Source organism: Myxine glutinosa, chromosome 1 (assembly GCF_964187855.1).
Source record: "Myxine glutinosa chromosome 1, kmMyxGlut1.1, whole genome shotgun sequence".
In the NCBI taxonomy this organism is placed as follows: domain Eukaryota; kingdom Metazoa; phylum Chordata; class Myxini; order Myxiniformes; family Myxinidae; genus Myxine; species Myxine glutinosa.
In genome coordinates, this window is record NC_136261.1 from 230,766,769 (window position 1) to 230,787,496 (window position 20,728).

Sequence of the window (20,728 nt, forward strand, 5' to 3'; positions counted from 1 at the left end):
TTTTTTTGGACCTTCAAGTATATGCAATTTCACGGAGAAGAATCAAAGTAAAGGAACCAGCGTTAATGATTCAGGAGTCAGACTGCTTGTACCGAGAGACAGGGAGCATAACTGGCTGGCGCAGGATAACCCAGAGGTGCGGACACTCGCCTCTGAACCGTTTAGCCTGGGTTCGAATCTCGGCTCCAGCTACAAACTGTCATCCTGTCTCGTTTAGGATCTCATCAAGGGGCAGTGGGTGGTTGATGTTGTGTGTTTCTTACCTAAGAACCTCCTTGGCCCACACCGGAAAAGAAAATACAAAAAATTACAAAAGAAAACTCCCAAAATTTTTTTTTGCATTTTTATTATGCCTCAGTTGACGAAGTCGCTGGAGGCATTCTTTTTTATATAAATCAGTCTGGTGTTGTTAGGCATGATGGCCTGAATGGCCTCCTGCTCCTGCGTCTAAATTCCTTGTGTATCCTGCTGTCTCGCAAGGAGGGCGAGGCATCAATGTGTGTGCCATCCCTCGGATGGACTTTAAACTTGGGAGTCCCATCTGCCAGCATTAGTTGTGGACGTTAAAGATCCTATGGTGTCCTTCATGAAGAATAGGCGAGCTAACACCAGCACCATGAACAAGTTACAAATTCCGGCCCTAACCTGCACACGGTGTTGCATCAGCGCCACAGCCATGCCCTCAGACAATTGCATACAAAAGGAGAAGGGAAGAATAACCGATGGGAGAATCCTATGAGGGCCTCCTAAACGAGGAGAGCTTTTTATTTGCTTACACTACCATCATGTGAACTGATCATCACAGAAGTGGATGATTGGTCTGAGAGAAATCAAGGATGCATTATACTAAAGAATGCACCATGTCTGGTTAAAGTCGTGGGAATTATGAGAGTTAAATCGCAAGTTCGTTTTGTTCATCTTTGATACATAACTTCCTCTTTGGTACAAACTTTTCACATGGCAGCATTGTCTTTTTTTGGTGATTTTACGTCGTCATTAAACAAAACGTAAATCAGCTAAATGATAGATTTTGTCAGCTGAATGTTCACAAAGGAATACTAACCGCTATGGGAAGCATTTATTTGTAAGGCTAATATTTTCGGGTTTTAGCTCTTCACCAGAGCACGCAGAGGTAACTAACACCCAAAATTTCAACTTTACTTTGCTTCCCACAGTGCTTATAGCATAACTATGTCAACCTCAGTTGATAAAACCTTGCAAAGCCTTGTATTCTTCTGACCTAAAAAGCTAAGGTGTGCTCTGTATTTATTTTATTTCAGTTTTTTTCGGCTTTAGGGTGATAGTTTATTGATGATGCAGTTTAAAAAGTCAATTAATCCATTCAATTATTCATGGCAGAGATTCTGGCCTACTTGCCATCGAGAGCCTTCTGCGGAAAAAAGGGAGATTTGACTACATTCTCCTCGAGACGACCGGCCTGGCTGACCCCGGTAAGGGCATGTTCAGTATGGTCAAGTGGATTAGCAATTAATTGAATTCCCACTGCATGAGTCCATAAATATTTAAATGTCCCTTTTCCGGGTGCCCAGTTTTCTCTGTTTCTGCTCGGTAATTCTCTGTTGAAAAGACATTGTTTTTCCTGCTATTCTGTTTTTTCATCAAAAATGTTTGTTACCATTTGTGTACCACTTCTATTTGAATTATTGATTTATTTATTTGTTTTGTTATTTTCTCTACTTTTGTCAAGACTTTTGACAGAATACCATCACATAGGTAAGAGACAGTGGGCCAGGAACCAGAGAAGGGAACAATTAATGCATAGCAGGCAAGCATCATACAACCAAGCAGAAATCAGGGATGAAAAGTTCACAAAAAGCTGTTGGGTCTTGCAATAGATGGTGAATGAATGATCGTTTTAAGGCCATTTTCCCCGCCAGAGCAGGGGTTAGCCTTGCGGGCCCCATGACAATCATGGTTCCCTGTTTGAGGCAATGTTTTTTTTTTTATGGCCGGATGCCCTTCCTGGCGCCAACCCTTAGTCGCCTCTTATGATGCGCAGGGATACGGTGTACCTATTCTAAATCGGGGTACACACCGGGATCATTCATCCCAGCAAGCTGGTACTCAATTTGCCGACCTCGGAAGGATGACAGGCTGAGTCAACCCCCCTGGTGTTAATTCAGCGATCGACCGGGATTCGAACCCAGGATCCTAGGATCCCAAGCCAGCACCCTAACAGCTAAGCCAACACCAGGCTAAATAGATGCTATAAATAGATGCTAAATAGATGCCACCTTGCAATAGATGGTGGTGAATAATATCCTTGAAGGCCTGAAGAGAGGGACAATATGGTGTCGGGGCAGAGGTGGTTCTACAAAAGGGATAAGAAGGAATCAATTGATCGCTGATGTGCAGAAAGCTTTTACCTGGGTTGTGTCACCGTTCGATGGTTTGTCAATCCAGGATGTCAAGGAACTCCGACTGAGGACCCTGTACACAATCCAACAACGAAATTGCACTTGTTCTGAAGGAAGAATAATGCAACGTAACACCTGACATCCATCATAATTTGGTACAAAGTGTTTGTGTCACTCTGCTGGAAATCAAATAACTATTAATTAATTACTCTTTACATTTTCTTGTTGTCCCAATACTTTTGGAAATGTTAGTGTACTGTAACAGGTAAAAATGGTGTTTGGGTATCTTGACAGGCTGTCCGTCTCTCTTCTCGTAAGAGGAATGATGTTTAATGAAAATTTTACTGAGATAACAGCAAAAATAATTTCAAAATGTTATTATTGGTTTACATTTTATTAAATTTTTTTGCCTATGCTATTACTCTGGAGATATTCATCATAACCACAGTTACTCATAACGAGGGATGTTCATATGGTTTGTAGTAATCATTTTAAAAAGACGTCATTGTTTTTTGTTTTTTAAGTGAAAAAGATAAGCAAATATTTATTTGAATATCACACGTAACATTCGTTGATTTATTCCATTTCAAATTGACTTTGGCATTGGAGAGAGACAGCAGAAAGTTTAAAAGCCGTGTTTTGGTAATTTGGAGGGGAATCGTTAAGAGAATGTGGAGAAGACGTTTCATCTGAATTTGTGAATCACAGTGTGCACGGTGCGCTCGGTCGATAGGAGCCCATTTCGTGGTGAAATAGGAAGGTTCTGCTGGATTAATGGAGGCAGAGCAAGCTTTAATCAGAAATAAACGTTTTAATTCCCATAATCGGGGTGCTCCTCGTTCCGCAGTGAGCAGGCGGGGTAAAAAAAATGATGGGGAAGGGTGGGGAGATGTGGGAGAAAAGGGAGTTGGCAAAGAAAGAAGAGGGAGACGGAGAGAGAGATGTATGAAAAAAATACAGGAGGGCAGTGAGGTGTCATGGATCAGAATGAGGAGGGGGGTGAAAGAAAAGTGAAAAGGCAGGTGCTCCGAGAAAGAATATCCGACAGGAGGGAAAAAAAAAAAAGACAGAAATGTACACTCAGACAGATAGTCAGAGATTGACCGTGAGAAAAGAAAAGGAGAGAGATGGCCCACAGTGGGGGCAGCAAGAGCGGTGGAGGCGCATGCTGTCCCGGCGGGACCGATCGCAATTTTATTGCGGAGATTCGTTCTCATCGATCCGAGGGAGGAAACGGCAGTGAGAGCTTACAAAAGGGTGTCAAGCGAGGCGGGCCAAGCTATTACAGCATTTGAAATATTCGCCCAGAAATCGATGGCCAGCGATGGGAGCCAACCAGCTTAATCTGGACACCGCTTTGATCAAACTTTTGGCCCCACTTGTTGGGAGCTGGTATCAGGAAATGTTGGTGGGTGTTGGTGGATGTGGAGAAGACGTCTCCACATCCACCCTGATGGGCAGTTGGATGCCTGATGATGAGTTGCCTGATGATGTTGATGAGTTGATGAGATGCCTGATGAGTTGGATGCCTGATGGGCTGCCTGATGGGCAGTTGCCCTGATGGGCAGTTGGATAATTGATTGATGGACAGATGATTGATTGGTATATTATGGGGTGTGTGGTTAATGAATTGGAGCATTTAACACTTGATTATTCAATCGCGAGGAAGATAATTTCCTGGAATTTAATTAAATGTCAAAGTTGGTGGCTCTTAATATTATTGTTACATGCAATATGCACATTGGTTTGAAAGAATCTACACTAAACAGGGTTCTTGCCTTATTTGATTACGATGCATATCTTGTCTGGCCAGACGAATGTTTATTTTTGTTTCTTTTCTCTGAAATCGAGGCTCATGGAAGAGCTTTTTGTTTTTGTTTTCTTTTCATATATAGTTAAGGCTCGTGGAAGAGCTTGGACACAGAACAGGTCAGGACACAACACAATAAAGGGAACTGCAGGATACAGGGGAAACACCAACAGCAGGGTGGAGGTAGAAGGTAGATGGACAAACAAGGGATGCAGGTAATGATGAATGGGGTATGGATGCAGGGGTAAGGGAGAATGCAAGGGGCGGACAAGATGGATAGATAAGCAAAATTTTGAGAGGGGTGGAGGTGGTTTAACGGGTGTAGAAAAGATCTTGGCTTTGCATGGGGCCACGCAGACCTGAGATGGTAGTGAACAGCTGTCTTGAAGACACACAGAGAAGAATTGGATTGAAGAGTGTGTGGAAGTAGGTGGGAAAAGAGAGGAATAAATGAGTGGAGGAGAGCAGTGGTTCTGGGTTTCCGGCCATCTTACCAAGAGAGGGGATTGCTGCGTGCATCCAACAGATACTTGAGCGGGGGGGGGGGGGGGGGGGGGGGCGGGGTAGCGGAGCGACAGAGCATGGAGAGGGCAGAAGTTTTCAAGACCAGAAATGAGGTGGAAGAAGATGGAGAGACCAGTGACCTGTCAGTGATGGTGAAGTGATAGGCCCATTCCCATTGACCTAGCGTTATCGCAAGAGATTCTAATGATCTTGAAAGCCTTGGTTTCCATGGCATCAAGGTGAGTAAGATGTAAGGCAAGGGAGCCAACTCAGAGGGGAGAGCAGTACGCCATCAAGCTGTGGATGAGAGCTTTATAGGTGCATAGGAGCTCAGGTGTGCCAAGAAAGGACTTAGCGTGATGGAGGATGCCTAGTCATTGCCTGGCTTTGGAGGCCAACTTTGAAATGTGGCTTACCCAAGAGAGATCATGGCTGAAAGTGAGACCCAAGAGTTTAATGACTGAACCTCTTCAAGGCAATTGTTGAAAAAGTAGATGGGAGGGTTTGCGGAATGGTCCTTTCGAAGAGAGAGAGTGAGTGTGTGGAATTTCTCAAGATTGAAAGACATGTTCCAGGTGTTTGACCGGTTTTTGTTTTTGCCAAGGTGTGAGGAAAGGGAAGAGGCTACTTGTGCCTGCCTGTCTGTCAGAAGGAAGAGGGAAGAGGGATGTGTGATGGTAGAGAGTGGAGTCATCAGTAAAGAGATTAAGAGGATTTTTCAGAGAGTCAGTGAGATCATTGATGAAAGTTGGGAATAGGATGGGGCCTGGAACACTGCCTTGGGGTACTCCAGCCTTGACAGGAAGAGGAGAAAAAGGGGTCTGTTTAGAGCCACACATTGGCTACAAGAGTGGAGGAAGTCAGTAATCCAAGAGTGGAGTTGACCTTGGATTCCATAGGCAAACATTTTGGAGAGCAAGGTGGAATGCCAGACTATCGAAAGGTCAAGATGTGTCCAGAGAGACGCCCCTGATCTCATGTCTGATATTGAGGACCTCCATCCATTGTTGCGAGAGTAAAATCAGCATGTCCAAGGTAGAGTGACCAGGTCTGAATCCAGATCGATGATTTCTGATGAGACTGTTAGAGAAGAGGAAGGTTTTTATGTCAATTGTGATGATGGATTCCATGATCTTGCTGATGATTGGAAGTAAGCTAATTGGTCTGTAGTTGAGAGGGTCAGTCTTTGCATCTTGTTATGTAATGGTATGATGTTGGCAGATTTCTAAGCAGATGGAAGATGACCTAGGATAAATGGCAGGGTGAAAAGGGTAGAGAGGAAGCGCAAGAGCATCAGAGCAGATATGCTGTCTGGTCCAGTGGCAGAGTCAGAGTTGAGGGTTGCCAAAAATGTTTCCACCTTTTCAGGTGCAAAAAGGACAGAACCCAGGAGCAGTTAGGAACAATTGGGAAAGGTAGGGAGAGAGTGGTTAAGTACACAAGATTTTGAAGCAAAGATAGAATTAAGGCATTCAGCCTTCTCACGAGCGGAGTCGGCTGTGGTTCTATTTGAAGTGGGAGAAGGGATGGAAGGGGAGCATACAGCAGGGACCAACTTGATAAGGCGCCATCAGGTTTTACAGGAGGGAGACAAATTTGAAGGCTCATTCTTGAGGTTGGGCAGATGTTTTCTGGCTCTCCTAAGAGTAGACACACACTTGTTCCTGGCTTTGTGGGATGATCTGAGATTGCCTTCAGTTGGATTTGCCTTGCCTTCCAGGAGGAGAATGCAAGTTGTGTTAAAGCAATGCCACACTACATGATTTAGAGTACCAAGAGTGGGAGGATGAGTAAGATAACTGAAGACGAGATGGGATAAATCTGTGCATAAGGGAGAGTAAGTTTCTGTTGAAGAATTTCCAGGCTGAATTAATATCAAGGGCAGTGGATATAGGAGACCTGTCCTAAAGTGTGATGGCTGCTTGCAATCCCTGCCATTTTGCATGAGTGAACTGCCAGACTCACCGGGGTTGAGGCTGTTTTTCTGAGAATGGCCGGAGAGATGTTGATCTTCACAAGCACACGATCAGATGAGCCAATCGGGACGGTGGATGAGCAAGATACAATGGCGGGGAAGTTGGTCATCACCAAATCCATAAGGGAAGATTTGCCATTGGGAGAGATCTGGGTGGGAAAATTCATGTATTGAGTCAGTCCCTTGGAATCACAGAAGTCCTTTGCAGAAGTGCCATGGCTGGTGAGAGGGGTACCAACACCCAGCCAGTTAGCATGGTGACAATTGAAGTCGCCACATATGAGGAAGAGGGAGTTGGGATGAGGTGATTAAACGTTGGTCCATGTCATGAGAGAGATGTATATGGAGTCGCCACATATGAGGAAGAGGGAGTTGGGATGAGGTGATTAAAAGTTGGTCCATGTCATGTGAGAGAGATGTATATGGAGTCGTCACTGTTTGGAGGATGGTACAACACACAGAAAAACATGAGGTGTGAGAAGAGGGGATGTCGCTGCCAGATGTGCTCCTGGGGTTTGGGAGGTGTAAGAGCAGTACACTGAGAGTGAGAAATTGAGTTTTTGATGTACACCACAACTCCTTCGCCAGGAGGTTGTTCAGGTTTATCAAACCGGAGGAGTCAATAGCCAGGGAGACACTAAGGAGTCATGGAGGTCTCGTGGAAGGAATAATTCTGTTAAACAAATGATGTCTGGTTTATCAGCAGCGTCCTAGGTTGAGAGCTCTGCCAAGTTGGAACGGAGGCCCCGGACATTTGACATCCACATAATTAGGGATGAGGGGGTTGGGTGTGGGGGGGGGGGGGGGAGGAGAAATTGGGATCGTGGAGGATGCGATGGGAGGCCTTGTGGGAGAAAGGTGAGGCTTTGGGAGTGAGAGGAGAGGTTTGAGTATGTGGGGTGCAGGGGAGATTTGAGTGTGTGGGGAGTGAGAGAAGGTTTGAGTGTGAGGAGTATGGAGAAAGATTTGTGTGGGGGGGTAGTGGTAGAAGGTTTGAGTACGAGAGGTGCGGGGGAAGGTTTGACTGTGTGTGGTGAGGGGGATTGTTTTAGAGGGTGAGGTATGGGGGAAGCATTGAGAGGGTGGGGTGTGGAGTAAGGCAGAAAGCGGGACATGAAGCTTTGAGAGGGTGGTGTGGGGGTTGATGCTTTTTCCTGATTCCATATTTCCAAAGATCATGGGATGGGGGATTAGAATGCTTGTTAAATGGATGGAGAAACGCTGCGCTGTATGAGCGGGGATGAAGTTTAATGGGGTATAGAGAGGGAGGGGAAGGGGTTGGAGGACGATTGTGGACGAGGAGCCAAGCAGACAAAAACCTCAGAAAAATAATCCTTTTGAAGAAGAAGAAGAAGAGACAAATATCACTGTGGAGAAGCAGAACGCGTGCAGCATGCCTGAAGGAGAAACAAGAGTTTAAATGCATTCTCAAAATGATTTTTTGAAAGAATAAGTGTTTATATTATTTAATATAGATTCTGTTTGGAGAGAAGAGGGGGTGGGGAGAATGTATAACCGGAAGTAGAAGGAAATTCAATAAAAATGAGGATCATTTTGGGTGAAATGATATATAAAGTTTTTTGTACGTTTCTTTTGTTCCGACTTTTTGAAATGAGGAGACAATCTATCTATAATTCCAGTAATCTCTGTGTGTATGTCTGTGTGTGTGTGTGTGTGTGTGTTTGTCTGTGACCGCTGTTTCTCGACAACCACGGGTCCGATATACTTGAAACTTGCCAGGTATATTGCTGGGGACCCGAGGATGTGCCTTTTCAAGGTTTCATATTAATCGGAGAAGTAGTTACCGAGCTATGGCGATTTCTTTACCAAACTCCGCAAGCCGTTCGCTTTGGACCAAACCATTTCATGTAAATAGAGGGGGGGGATTGTCACCGTACTCGCAAGCCGTTCGCTTTGGCTTTGCGAATGGACCAAACCATTTCATGTAAATAGAGGGGGGGGATTGTCACCGTACTCGCAAGCCGTTCGCTTTGGCTTTGCGAATGGACCAAACCATTTCATGTAAATAGAGGGGGGGGGATATAATTTTAGATATATATATAGTACGGGCATGCCCTAGTAGGAAACAAACGAAATAGGAAAGAGGAAAGGATAAAGTTGCGGATACAGAAGCGGGGCACAAGGGAACACACCCATTACTGATTACTAAAGCAACTTTTCTGAGTCAGGCCTTAAAAAGGAGGAGAGTGAGGTAACAGTTGTGAAAAAGGCAATGTACAGTGGGGCAACAAGCAGGGGTGAAAAACAAACAGAAAAGGAGGAGGGGAGGAAACGAATGCAGCAATTTCAGATCCGAACTCGAACAGCACTCGGTAGAGAGCATACTTCCGCCAGGCTGAACAGTTTACATTTTGTATCCCACTGATAGGTCGAGTGGCATGTGGACTTTAACCAAATATAATCGGCTTCTTGTTGTCACCTTCCTAAATCATCCACAAAGTTTTGCCATAACCCATCCACAACCTTTTTAAATATCGTGCGATATGTCATTTTTGTCCCCATCTCTCAATGGTTAATTACTTTAAAAAATTTTTTTATTCTAGTATCCAGATCTGTATCTTCATCAAAATTTAACTCGATATTCCTTTATACACACCCAGCCTATCCACCAAGTTTCGTTCAAATCCGTCTCTAACTTTTTGAGATATTCTGCTCACAGACAGAAAACATACAGTGCATTGAGAAAGTATTCAGACCCCTTCACTTTTTTCACATTTTGTTATGTTGCAGCCTTATGCTGAAATCGTTTAAATTCATTTTTTCCCTCATCAATCTACACTCAATACCCCATAATGACAAAGAGAAAACAGGATTTTAGAAAGTTTTGCAAATTTATTATAAAAGAAAAAACTGAAATATCACATTGACATAAGTATTCATACCCTTTGCTATGACACTTGAAATTTAGCTCAGGTGCCTCCCATTCCTCTTGATCATCTTTGAGATGTTTCTACACCTTGATTGGAGTCCACCTGTGGTAAATTCAATTGATTGGACATGATTTGGAAAGGCACACACCTGTCTAGTGTCTATATAAGGTATCACAGCTGACAATGCATATCAGAGCAAAAACCAAGCCATGAGGTCGAAGGAACTGCCTGCAGAGCTCAGAGACAGGATTGTATCGAGGCACAGATCTGGGGAAGCCTACAAAAAAATTCTGCTGCATTGAAGGTTCCCAAGAGCACAGTGGCCTCCATAATTCTTAAATGGAAGAAGTTTGCAACAACCAGGACTCTTCCTAGAGCTGGCCGCCCGGCCAAACTGAGCAATCGGGGGAGAAGGGCCTTGGTAAGAGAGGTGACCAAGAACCTGATGGTCACTCTGGCTGAGCTCCAGAGATCCTGTGTGGAGATGGGAGAAACTTCCAGAAGGACAACCATCACTGCAACACTCCACCGATCTGGGCTTTATGGCAGAGTGGCCAGACGGAAGTCAAACAGTTCAATCTTGGTTTCATCAGACCACAGAATCTTGTTTCTCACAGTCTGAGAGTCCTTTAGAGTCCTTTTTTGCAAACTCCAAGCAGGCTTTCATGTGTCTTTCACTGAAGAGAGGCTTCAGTCTGGCCACTCTGTCATAAAGCCCAGATCGGTGGAGTGTTGCAGTGATGGTTGTCCTTCTGGAAGTTTCTCCCATCTCCACACAGGATCTCTGGAGCTCAGCCAGAGTGACCATCGGGTTCTTGGTCACCTCTCTTACCAAGGCCCTTCTCCCCCGATTGCTCAGTTTAGCCGGGCGGCCAGCTCTACGAAGAGTCCTGGTTGTTCCCAACTTCTTCCATTTAAGAATTATGGAGGCCACTGTGCTCTTGGGAACCTTCAATGCAGCATAAATCTTTTTGTAGGCTTCCCCAGATCTGTGCCTCGATACAATCCTGTCTCTGAGCTCTGCAGGCAGTTCCTTCGACCTCATGGCTTGGTTTTTGCTCTGATATGCATTGTCAGCTGTGAGACCTTATATAGACAGGTGTGTGCCTTTCCAAATCATGTCCCATCAATTGAATTTACCACAGGTGGACTCCAATGAAGGTGTAGAAACATCTCAAAGATGGTCAAGAGAAATGGGAAGCACCTGAGCTAAATTTCAAGTGTCATAGCAAAGGGTGTGAATACTTATGTCAATGTGATATTTCAGTTTTTTCTTTTTAATAGATTTGCAAAACTTTCTAAAATCCTGTTTTCTCTTTTCATTATGGGATATTGAATGTAGATTGATGAGGGAAAAATTAATTTAAACGATTGCAGCATAAGGCTGCAACATAGCAAAATGTGAAAAAAGCAAAGGGGTCTGAATACTTTCTGAATGCACTGTAGCCTTCGTCCACCTTTGGTCACGGAGGTAACGAGGCCTACAAGAGTATTCATCCCAGACAAGAAGACGCAAACCCAGCACAAAAACTGATGTAAGGGCCACAAGGAGATGCAGAAATACATTTAGTCAACAAATCAACACCAACAATTAATAGAAACTGTTAAGCCAGACAATTCCGGAACAAGAATGCTCAGCTTTCGAAGACAGCCTCTCAGTGCAGATAAGATGGTGTTATGAAGAAGATGATGGAGAAGAAGAGAAGATGAGGAGAAGAGAAGATTGAGAAGATGAAGGAACCGTATTTTTAAAAAGTTCCTGAACTGGAACCACAACATTGAGGCCAAAATGAAACGAGTTGTTTTCAATGAGGTTGGAATTGCTAATTGTATTTCATCACCAATGACACCAAGTGTTGCACTCGGCATTCCCTGTTTTTCAACTATTTAGATTGCAAAGAAATAATTATTCTACATAAACAAATGTAATTATGCATGAAATTCTTAACAACTGTGCAGTTCTCACGATGTTGAGCAACACAAGTTGATTATCCAGCCACTGTATTTCAGAGGGTTAAAGTTGTAACCATTTGTAATCACCAACTTTCAGCATGTTCAGGAATGGTGGCGCAGATTGCAAACGTCCATGGTGCTGATATTGTGCCCTCATGTTTGTTTCATTTGATTCCAGTGGCAGTTGCTTCAGTTTTCTGGGTCGATGCGGATCTTGGTAGTGACGTTTACTTGGATGGTAAGCTTCCCTCATTACAGTTTTCTAAAATGATCATTTTCCTCTTTTAAAAGCATTTCCTAATACTTGCCCTTTGGTGCAATGATCTTCTATACGATGCTTCATTTTGAATTTATTGGTTGCTCTTTAGTATGCTCATCATTTGGTAATAAAGCGAAATTACACATAAATATCAGAAATTGAGAATTAGTATGTGGGATCATCACCGAGTTTTAATTTTGCTTAATTATATGAAAAACATGTGCCATTTTTAAGTGGTGCAATGTGTAGCCATGTCTTACTTACCAATGGTTGTCCACGATTGGCTGTGAGAAGCAAGTGATATTTTACCACCAATTACGGACTAACAAAGGGAAGGCATGGCTGTCCGCACGGAAATTAATGGGATCGTCATGAACTTATAAGTTGCATTTATTGCTTCGTGATGCATATTTTCCCATTGAATCCTCATCATCATCATCCACATCCCATATTCTTGATAAAGGAGTCTCTTGGCAAGGGTCGCTCTCGACGATTTGCCGATTCCTTCTCGACCACGATGGAGTCCTTAATGTCCACCAATTACCATTGCTGGCAGACGGGTCCTTCGGTTTAACGTCCTCCCCGGTGGACGGTGCACGCATTGATGTATCGCCTTGTCTGAACACACCAGAGAGCGGCGGTTTATAGCAGGGCCGAGATTCAAACCCAGGCGAGACAGCTCAAAGCCGAGCGAGCATACCTCCAAGCTAACCTGCCATGCTTTTAAAATAGGACAGAAATTACATTTAAATTTAAAATCCGACTTTTTTACTGGAAGTCCTAGCATTGTGCATGTGTTTTATGCCTCCACCCCCTTCCCACACCTCCTCCCCCCAAGCCCTCTCCCTCCCACAGATCTCCCGATGTCCCTGCTCTCAAATGTTGTACTTGTGTGCTTCCCCCTCTCTCCCCATCTTGTCTCCCGCTCCGTTTATTTTGTATTTTATGTGTCCGTTTTTTTGGGGGATTAATGTTAGCTCTTACATGAGCCTCGATCTTGTATAGAAAAAAAAAAAAGGGAAAATTTGATAATGATCAATTCTACTAATTCTTACTATTTTAATTCCATGTTTATTGTGAATTGTACGTTTAGTTTCACGTTGATTTGGCAAACTATCTTTTATGGAAATGAGGAGGATTATACACCCTTAATGTGGAAATGTTTCTACCAGATTAGGGCCGACTTTATTAATGCTTCAACTGCTCTTTCCACAGGTGTCATCACTGTGGTGGATGCTAAATATGGGCTGGAGGTATGACGTTGACCTTTTTTTTTTTAAACCTAATTTTAATCTCAGTGATCAGGATGATTGGTGAGGGGAGAGTGAAGCGTTGGTATTGATGAATTCTGGAATAGTCATTGCACATAGTTTCCGTAATGAGGTTCTTGTGATCTGCATTTTTGAAAGTGATTAGGGCTCATGGAGGAGCTCGCACATGTATCACATGCTGGATGAGGGAATTATGAGACGTGTACTTTTACATGGATGGCAAGGATATTAGTAGACAATGTACAAGTCAACATAGTCCATATCTTTATTATAATAGAGCAAACGTATATGGTTATATTTGCTTGCCTGTTTGTTTACATGCGACCAAAACGTCTTCGTCTTCTTCAAATAAAATTAACACCCAAAACACAGTCCATGAACTCTTAATTACGTTTCGACTGCTGAGACTCCTCAGACCTTGATGACCCTTTAAGTCCCCCAAGACCCTTAAGACCACCAAGACCCCCTGAAAACCCAAAATACCCCAAATACCCAAAACACCCAAAAGCCCCTATAGACCTAAAATACCCTGAAGACCCCGAAGACCCAAAACACCCCAAAGACCCAAAATACCCTTAAAAAGGTCCTGAGGCTCCAAAAGACCCGGAAGACCCAAATGGCCCCAAAGACCCAAAACACCCGGAAGACCCCAAAGACCCAAAAGACCCATGAAGACCGAAAACACCCCGAAGACACAAAAGACCCCGGATACCCAAAACACCCCGAAGGACCCAGAAGACCCGAAAGACCCAAAACACCCTGAAGACCAAAACACCCTGAAGACCCCAAAGACACTTAAAGACCCTTTAGACCCAAAATACCCCCAAAGACCCGAAACACCCCGTACACCCAAAAGACCCCCAAAGACCCGAAACACCCAGAAGACCCCGAAGACCCAAAACACCCTGAAGACCCAAAAACACCCTGAAGACCCAAAACACCCTGAAGACCCCAAAGCCACTTAAAGACCCGTTAGACCCAAAAGACCCTTAAATACCCCGAATAACCAAAATACCCCAAAGACCCTTAAAGACCCAGAGGAACCATAAGACCCAAAAGCTCCTGAAGACACCGAAGACCCAAAAGACCCCGAAGACCTCAAAGACCAAAAACACCCCAAAGACCCTTAAATGCCCAGAGGATCCAAAAGACCCTGAAGACCCAGATGCCCCTGAAGACCCAAAACACCATGAAGACCCAAAACACCCTGAAGACCCAAAAGACACCGAAATGGTCAAAGATGCCTATCCCTCTGAAACGACGTGTGTTGAGGCGTGCGGAGCGTGCCGAGTCACGCTACCATGAACAACAATTATGTGCTCAGATGGGAATCCCAAAACAAGCCGCCCTGCCAAATTAAGCAGTTTCTTTTATTTTCAGTCTCCAGTATCTCTTTTACGAAAGGAAATTTGCATCTGTTAATAGCAAACTGGTGTTGTCAAACAGTCCAAATGATAATTTTGACAACTTTCCTTTCCACGACGTGCTAGCTTTAACAAGTTTTAGCAACCGATTACATGGTTAGGCCATCTTTTTCAGGTGCAAAATATCAGTAAACATTTTGTAAGGAAGCAATCAATGTAAGTGGTGGCTTTGAAGAAAGAAGGGCCGCTTTACAGAAAGCAATATGGAAACATTTAGGTGGGGCATGATGTGGTGTGAGTGTAGCTAAAAGAGAACACTGAAATGTAATTGTTTCAAATAATATTAATTTTGAGTTGTTCTTTTGGGTTACCTTTTAACAATGATGCTTGGAGGTTTGCATTTGAAGCAATGTCAGGTTTCCTGTCAGATTTGCATGTTGTATTTCAAGTCTTTAAAACTGGCCACACATTGGGGCCATTTGTCCATGCAAATCCAGGGTAATTATTCAAGAAAAATTAATGCATTCATGTGACACTTCATAGCAATACAAACACGCTGGAACGAACCCCAAGCTTTTCTCGGAAAGAATTTTATGCATGACCTCATTTTATGTGTTTTTTTTTTTTCAGCCCCCGTTGGACTTATTCCGAAACAGGGGGGCTTATGGATTGGGTCTCATCTATTCGTCCGTGCGTCAGTGCATCCGCGCGCAACCATATCTCGGACATGTATGGACCGATCTCGGACATGTATGGACCGACCTTCACCCAAAACAATACATGATGACATACGTATTCACATCATTTTGTTTCCTGATGCGATCAAAGATGGCCGACTGGCAGCCAATTTAGTTGTAAAAAGCTGATTTTGAACACGTCCTCAACCATTTTTTCGGATATGCGTTTACCGATCTTGTTCAATCCTGGCACACAGATAATGAATGATGGCTTACATTATTTGTACGTCATTTTGTTTCGAGATCAGATTGAAGATGGCTGACTGATAGCCATTTTGTTACTTAAAAGTGTCCCCAACCATTTCCTGAACATGCATAGTCAGATTTTCTTCAAACTTGGCACAAGCATGATACATGATGGCATGCATATGCTCCTCGCTTTATTTTGCAATCTGATCAAAGATGGCCGACTGGTAGACTGGCAGCCATTTTAGTTGTAAAAAACCCGATATTGAACACGTCCTCAACCATTTCTCGGACATCCATTTACCGATCTTGTTCAAACTTGGCACCCATAATAAAGCATGGCTTACATATGCACGTTTTTTTTAGATCAGATCCAAGATGGCCGACTGGCGGGCATTTTGCTACTTAAACGTGGTCCCAACCATTTCTCAGACGCATGAACCAATTTTGTTTAAACTTGGCAAAAAGACAACACATGAAAGCATACATATGCCGAAGATTTTGTTTTGTAATCCGACCAAAGATGGCTGACTGGTGGCATTTCACTCCGTACAGCAGAATTACTAAAACCATCAGGGCTATGATATTTGTCTTTTTTTTTTCCTTTGTTTATTTGTGTTTTCCATTGAATTCAAATATAGAGGGAATCTGCTTCTGTTTTGAGATGAAATCTTTACAAAACAGTTAAATTCACCCTGACTGGAGAAGACATCAAATGTGTGTAAAAATAAAGAAATAAATATTTCCATCCAGGTATCGTGAAAAAACACCAGTCACCCATTTTGCTAAATAGGTGGTGATTTAATATTTTTTACGGCATAGCCCATAGGGCAAAGCCATCTCGAATAGTGTTTGTCCGTCTGTATGTTTGTATGAATGTATGTATGTATGTATGTATATATGTATGTTTGTCACCTCAAACGTATACCAATTAGAGCTGAGGATCTGGTCACATGACAGGGTGATGTGGTTACATCTGATGTCATTACGGCGGTATGGCGGCTGACTCTCCATACTCCGGCGTTTTGATTCCAATGTCGTTCAGGCTGAACATATCGTCGAACCTGTCATGTATCAGAATCGCCATGCTCTTTTTGATTATTTTTTTCTTCTTCTTTTTTGCTTTCGCCATGCTCATGCACCTTTACGTTTTTCATTCAGTTTGAAACACAAACAAACCGATTGTTAAAATGATCAAATATCAAAAGCATTGGTGTTATGGCTCTTCCAAAAAAACAGTACGGATAGGCCTTAGGCTTTTTGCCTCGCCTTCGGGCCGTTTCGGACAAATTAAGCCCAGGTTTCTCAATACAGTAGTGTATCGTTTCAGTAGTATCGTTTTCGTAATAGTAATAATAATAATAATATATTAAATATGACCATAACACTTTGATCCCAATGTCATGAATACAAAGTTAATGGATTGAAGCGGTGTATGGTTCATGAATTGATGATAAGCGGTGTATGGTATAAACAACTGTGGAAGTAAGGAATTCACCTCGGTTTTTTGATAGCATGTTATTACCCCAACCCTTGTGGGGTATATAGATTACAGTAGATCTTCGCTCAGTTCTGTAAGTAAAACTTACCTCACGGATGTCGGGATTCCTCCAAATTTATTTGTTTAATGTTATAACCCACATTAGCAACTGTTTAAAAAGCTAATCATGTGTGTTTGTGGTTTATAATATAATACAAGCCCGGCAACGCCGCTGTTAGACTTTCGGTCTTGTTTCTCTACAAGAGCGAGGCTCATGGAAGAGAAAAAGTTTTTCTCTACAAGAACGAGGCTCATTGATACAGTTGTTGCAGTCTTCTACGGATCCCGACATCAGTGGACACATACTTTATCATGACATTAAAAAATGTACCAACCGTTTCTCAACAATATGTACTCACCCTGTACCATTTGATATATGTTCAACATGGGCACTGCCAACGATATAGAGCCCTTGCGTATATATTATTTTATAATTATTTTACAAAGAGAGTCATTAATGTATGGAATAGAGTCTTCCTGGAAAGTCAGTAGTAGCAGGGGCAATAGGTATAAAATTGAATTGGATATTGATACCTATAAGCAATAGTGATAATAGAGTGACAGAGGCAATCCCTCTCCTCCTCCCTCCTATTCACTCTTCCTATTTAGTGTATATTGGGTTGGATTGAATTAATGGGTTTGGGTGGGTGTTGAGGATGTGTGCTCGAGGATTGGTTGATTGGGTAGGCCCAATGGCTTCCTGTATCGAGATTTAATTGTATAATATACATATGGTAAATACAATGGTTTTGTGTAATAAAACGTAATGATATATACATTCTGACCCCGACATTCACGGGTTCCTCGTATTTGCGGTTGATAAACTGCGACCTGCTTCAACATTCGTGGCCCTGTGTCCTGCGTATTCATGGTTTTTTGGCAGGCGCAGAAAAAACATTTTCACAAGCCATGAGCATAACACAGTTCTAAAACTTATCTTTCACCAGCCACACACAAAGTATGCTAGCGTACACATAAAACATCTTCCACAAGCCACGATCATGACCTGCTTCGACATTTGTGGCCGTGTGCTTCGCATTTTCATGGCTTTTCCCGGCCACGTAAAAATATTTTAGCCACCCTATAAGCGAGCTTCGCGGGATGTCCCACCACCTGCGTATCACATCATCTCCCACGAGTTACTGTACACTGTACAGAATCAAAACACTTCACCACATATATTAGTATAATTAGTAGCTGCTCCATACGGCATCATCCAAGCTGTTACACAATGAAAACGCTTCACTGCATCTACTACTAGGTGCAGAATACAGCATCACCCGATAAAATCCCCCACAAACAATGGGCAGACTACTCACCCCTCCCACAGCTATCCACAATGCCCGCATGCGTACATATGCCCACCGCGTCCTGGGTCTCAATCATTCTTCTCATCCTGTTGCTTTGACCTGCGTTTTTGGCTCTCGCTCTGCTCATCGTTCAATCATGGCTCCCAAGTGCAAGACCAGTGGCAGAGATAACATTGACTATCAAGAAGCAGAAGAAAGTGATGAGCCTGAGCCAGAGAGTGGAGCTGCTCGACTGCCTTTGGAGAGGACAGAGTGCGGCCTCTGTGGGCAGGCATTACGGCATCAACGAATCCACCGTTCGCTACATACGGAAGAATGAGAAGGCAAATCGAGAAGGTGTTGCGGCCAGCACTCTACCAAGCACCAACATGGTCGCCCAGGTCCGGGACACCTACATAGAAAGGATGGAGAAGTCTCTCAGCATATGGATAGAGGACAACACGCAGAAGAGTATGCCTTTGAGTGGACCTCTCATTCATGCAAAGGTGAAACTTATCTGTGTGGCGTGGTTGATGCGAGCACAAGTGATGCGCTGGGCGATGATGGTACGAGCAGTGCCAGTTCATTCACAGCAAGCAGGGGATGGTTCCACTAGTTCAAGAAGCAGTAAGGTCTCAAAAATGTAAAGCTCACAGGGGAGCGTGTCTCCACGGACCACGGCGCGACTAAAACGATCCCTGCTCAACTCGCCAGGCTGATCAACGTGAAGGGATACCTCCCAGAGCAGGTCTTCATTGCTAATGAAAACAGCCTATTCTAGAAAAAGATGAAAGAATGATATATTTTCACCGCAACTCAGTTTAACTCTGGGTATGCAGAATGTTATTTTTCAGCGTAGCCCTATGCACCTCCAAGAAACACCCACGAGCGATCATGCCCCTGCAAGATCATATGCGATTATGCCCCTGCTAGAACCCCGGCCGAGTTATACCAACGACTTAAAAAGAAAAAATGGAAGTGCTGCTTCCTTGCTTCATGCTCACCATTCAAAAATGGATAGAGCACAGACAAAAGATGGGATGGTGGGGCATGCTTGCAGACTTCTAGCAGATAGTTTTGACCTTTTTTACATTCTTTTTGACTATTTTACATTCTTTTTGATCTTTTTATATTCTTTTTGACTTTTTTACATTCTTTTTGATCTTTTTACATTATTTTTGACCTTTTTACATTCTTTTGACCTTTTATTATTATTATTACAAATACAAGCTTTATATTTAAGAGGCAGAGTTTACACTCTAAGTGGTTGCTCGGCCATGCTAAGACACACCTCTTCCTTGGGGCGCAGATGTATTCGTACTGGCTGGTGTATTTCACCACCTTGGTGACCCAATTTATGCGGAATAATAAAACGAATCTTTCTTTTGATGTTATGGAAAATTGATTTTGGCAATCTCATTTGTATAATCGACTACTTTCTAACATATGGCCTTGTATCTGCGCTCATCTTTCTGGGACAAAGCTATCTTTCTTCTCTCTGGCTTTTCCAGCAGTGTGGATCATGAATACAGGGAGAATATGCATTGACTAAAATATGTTCTGAATGTCTGTTATAACTAGATGCCTGATATATAGGTCTACTTGTATATGTAAACATGCAATACTTAAAGTATGCACTGTAACACTTGCCAATGTACACTGTCTTTGAACGTTACATGTTTATGACTTCCTATCACTGTACATCATCTGTAAATGACAAAAACCCATGCACACCTCTGTAATCATACCACCATAAAACGGAGAAACACCAGCTCCCTCGGGGAATGATCATGTGATGTGCCATTTTCTTCGGACACATGACCCTCCGTGAGCAGGAGCGAAGCTGCAGCCATTAAATCAAACCTATATATGTGATATTCCCTCCCTGTGACGAAAGGATGCCAACCGTGTAGGGACACTTTTGCTTGGATACAGAGGTTTGCATAAAAAGGACTACTGTGTCTTCAATATTTTAGGTTCACTTTCATTTTATGGGGCTGACAGGATTGCATTCGCCTCTGAGCTGTCTATCCTGGGTTCAAATAGCGGCCCAACTACACACTGTCATCCTGGTGCTTTGCAGGCAGGGCGATTCATCTATGTGTGTGCCATCCCTTGGATGGACGTGACATTACATGTCCCAACTGCGAGCATAAGTTGGTGGCTGTTAAAGATCCCTTTGCAAAGAGTAGACGATCTATCGCTGACACCATGGACAAATTACAAATTTCTGCTTTGACTGATTCCTGGGAAACCAGTGGCAAACTACCCAACATAACCCATGTCAAGAAACTACTTTGGAAGCACCAACACTGTAAAGGGTGTGGTACAGATCATCCCAGAAGAATTTTATGATCAGTTTATATTGAACTTTTATCATCTCCTGATTTGAATTTGGAACAGCTAAACTTATCACGGTGATGAGTTTTTAAAATATAATCTGCCATGAAAGAGGTTGATAATTATTACCCTTGGCTGATGATGAATTTTCATTGAACATCTCCGAAAAATATCCCTCTAATTCTTCATGAAATTAACGATGTATTGCATAATTTATGCTATTTACTGTAC

General features: G+C 43.0%; 1 protein-coding gene across 1 annotated transcript in view; it reads left to right on the top strand.

Annotated features, from left to right (window-relative positions):
* Nucleotides 1–20,728, top strand: part of LOC137413377 (zinc-regulated GTPase metalloprotein activator 1) — a 308,658-nt gene that overhangs the window by 44,030 nt on the left and 243,900 nt on the right. The window contains exons 2-4 of the mRNA XM_078774120.1: nucleotides 1,360–1,451; nucleotides 11,690–11,749; nucleotides 12,986–13,023. Of these exons, the coding sequence (XP_078630246.1) occupies nucleotides 1,360–1,451; nucleotides 11,690–11,749; nucleotides 12,986–13,023 (190 nt within the window). The remainder of the gene's footprint in view (nucleotides 1–1,359; nucleotides 1,452–11,689; nucleotides 11,750–12,985; nucleotides 13,024–20,728) is intronic.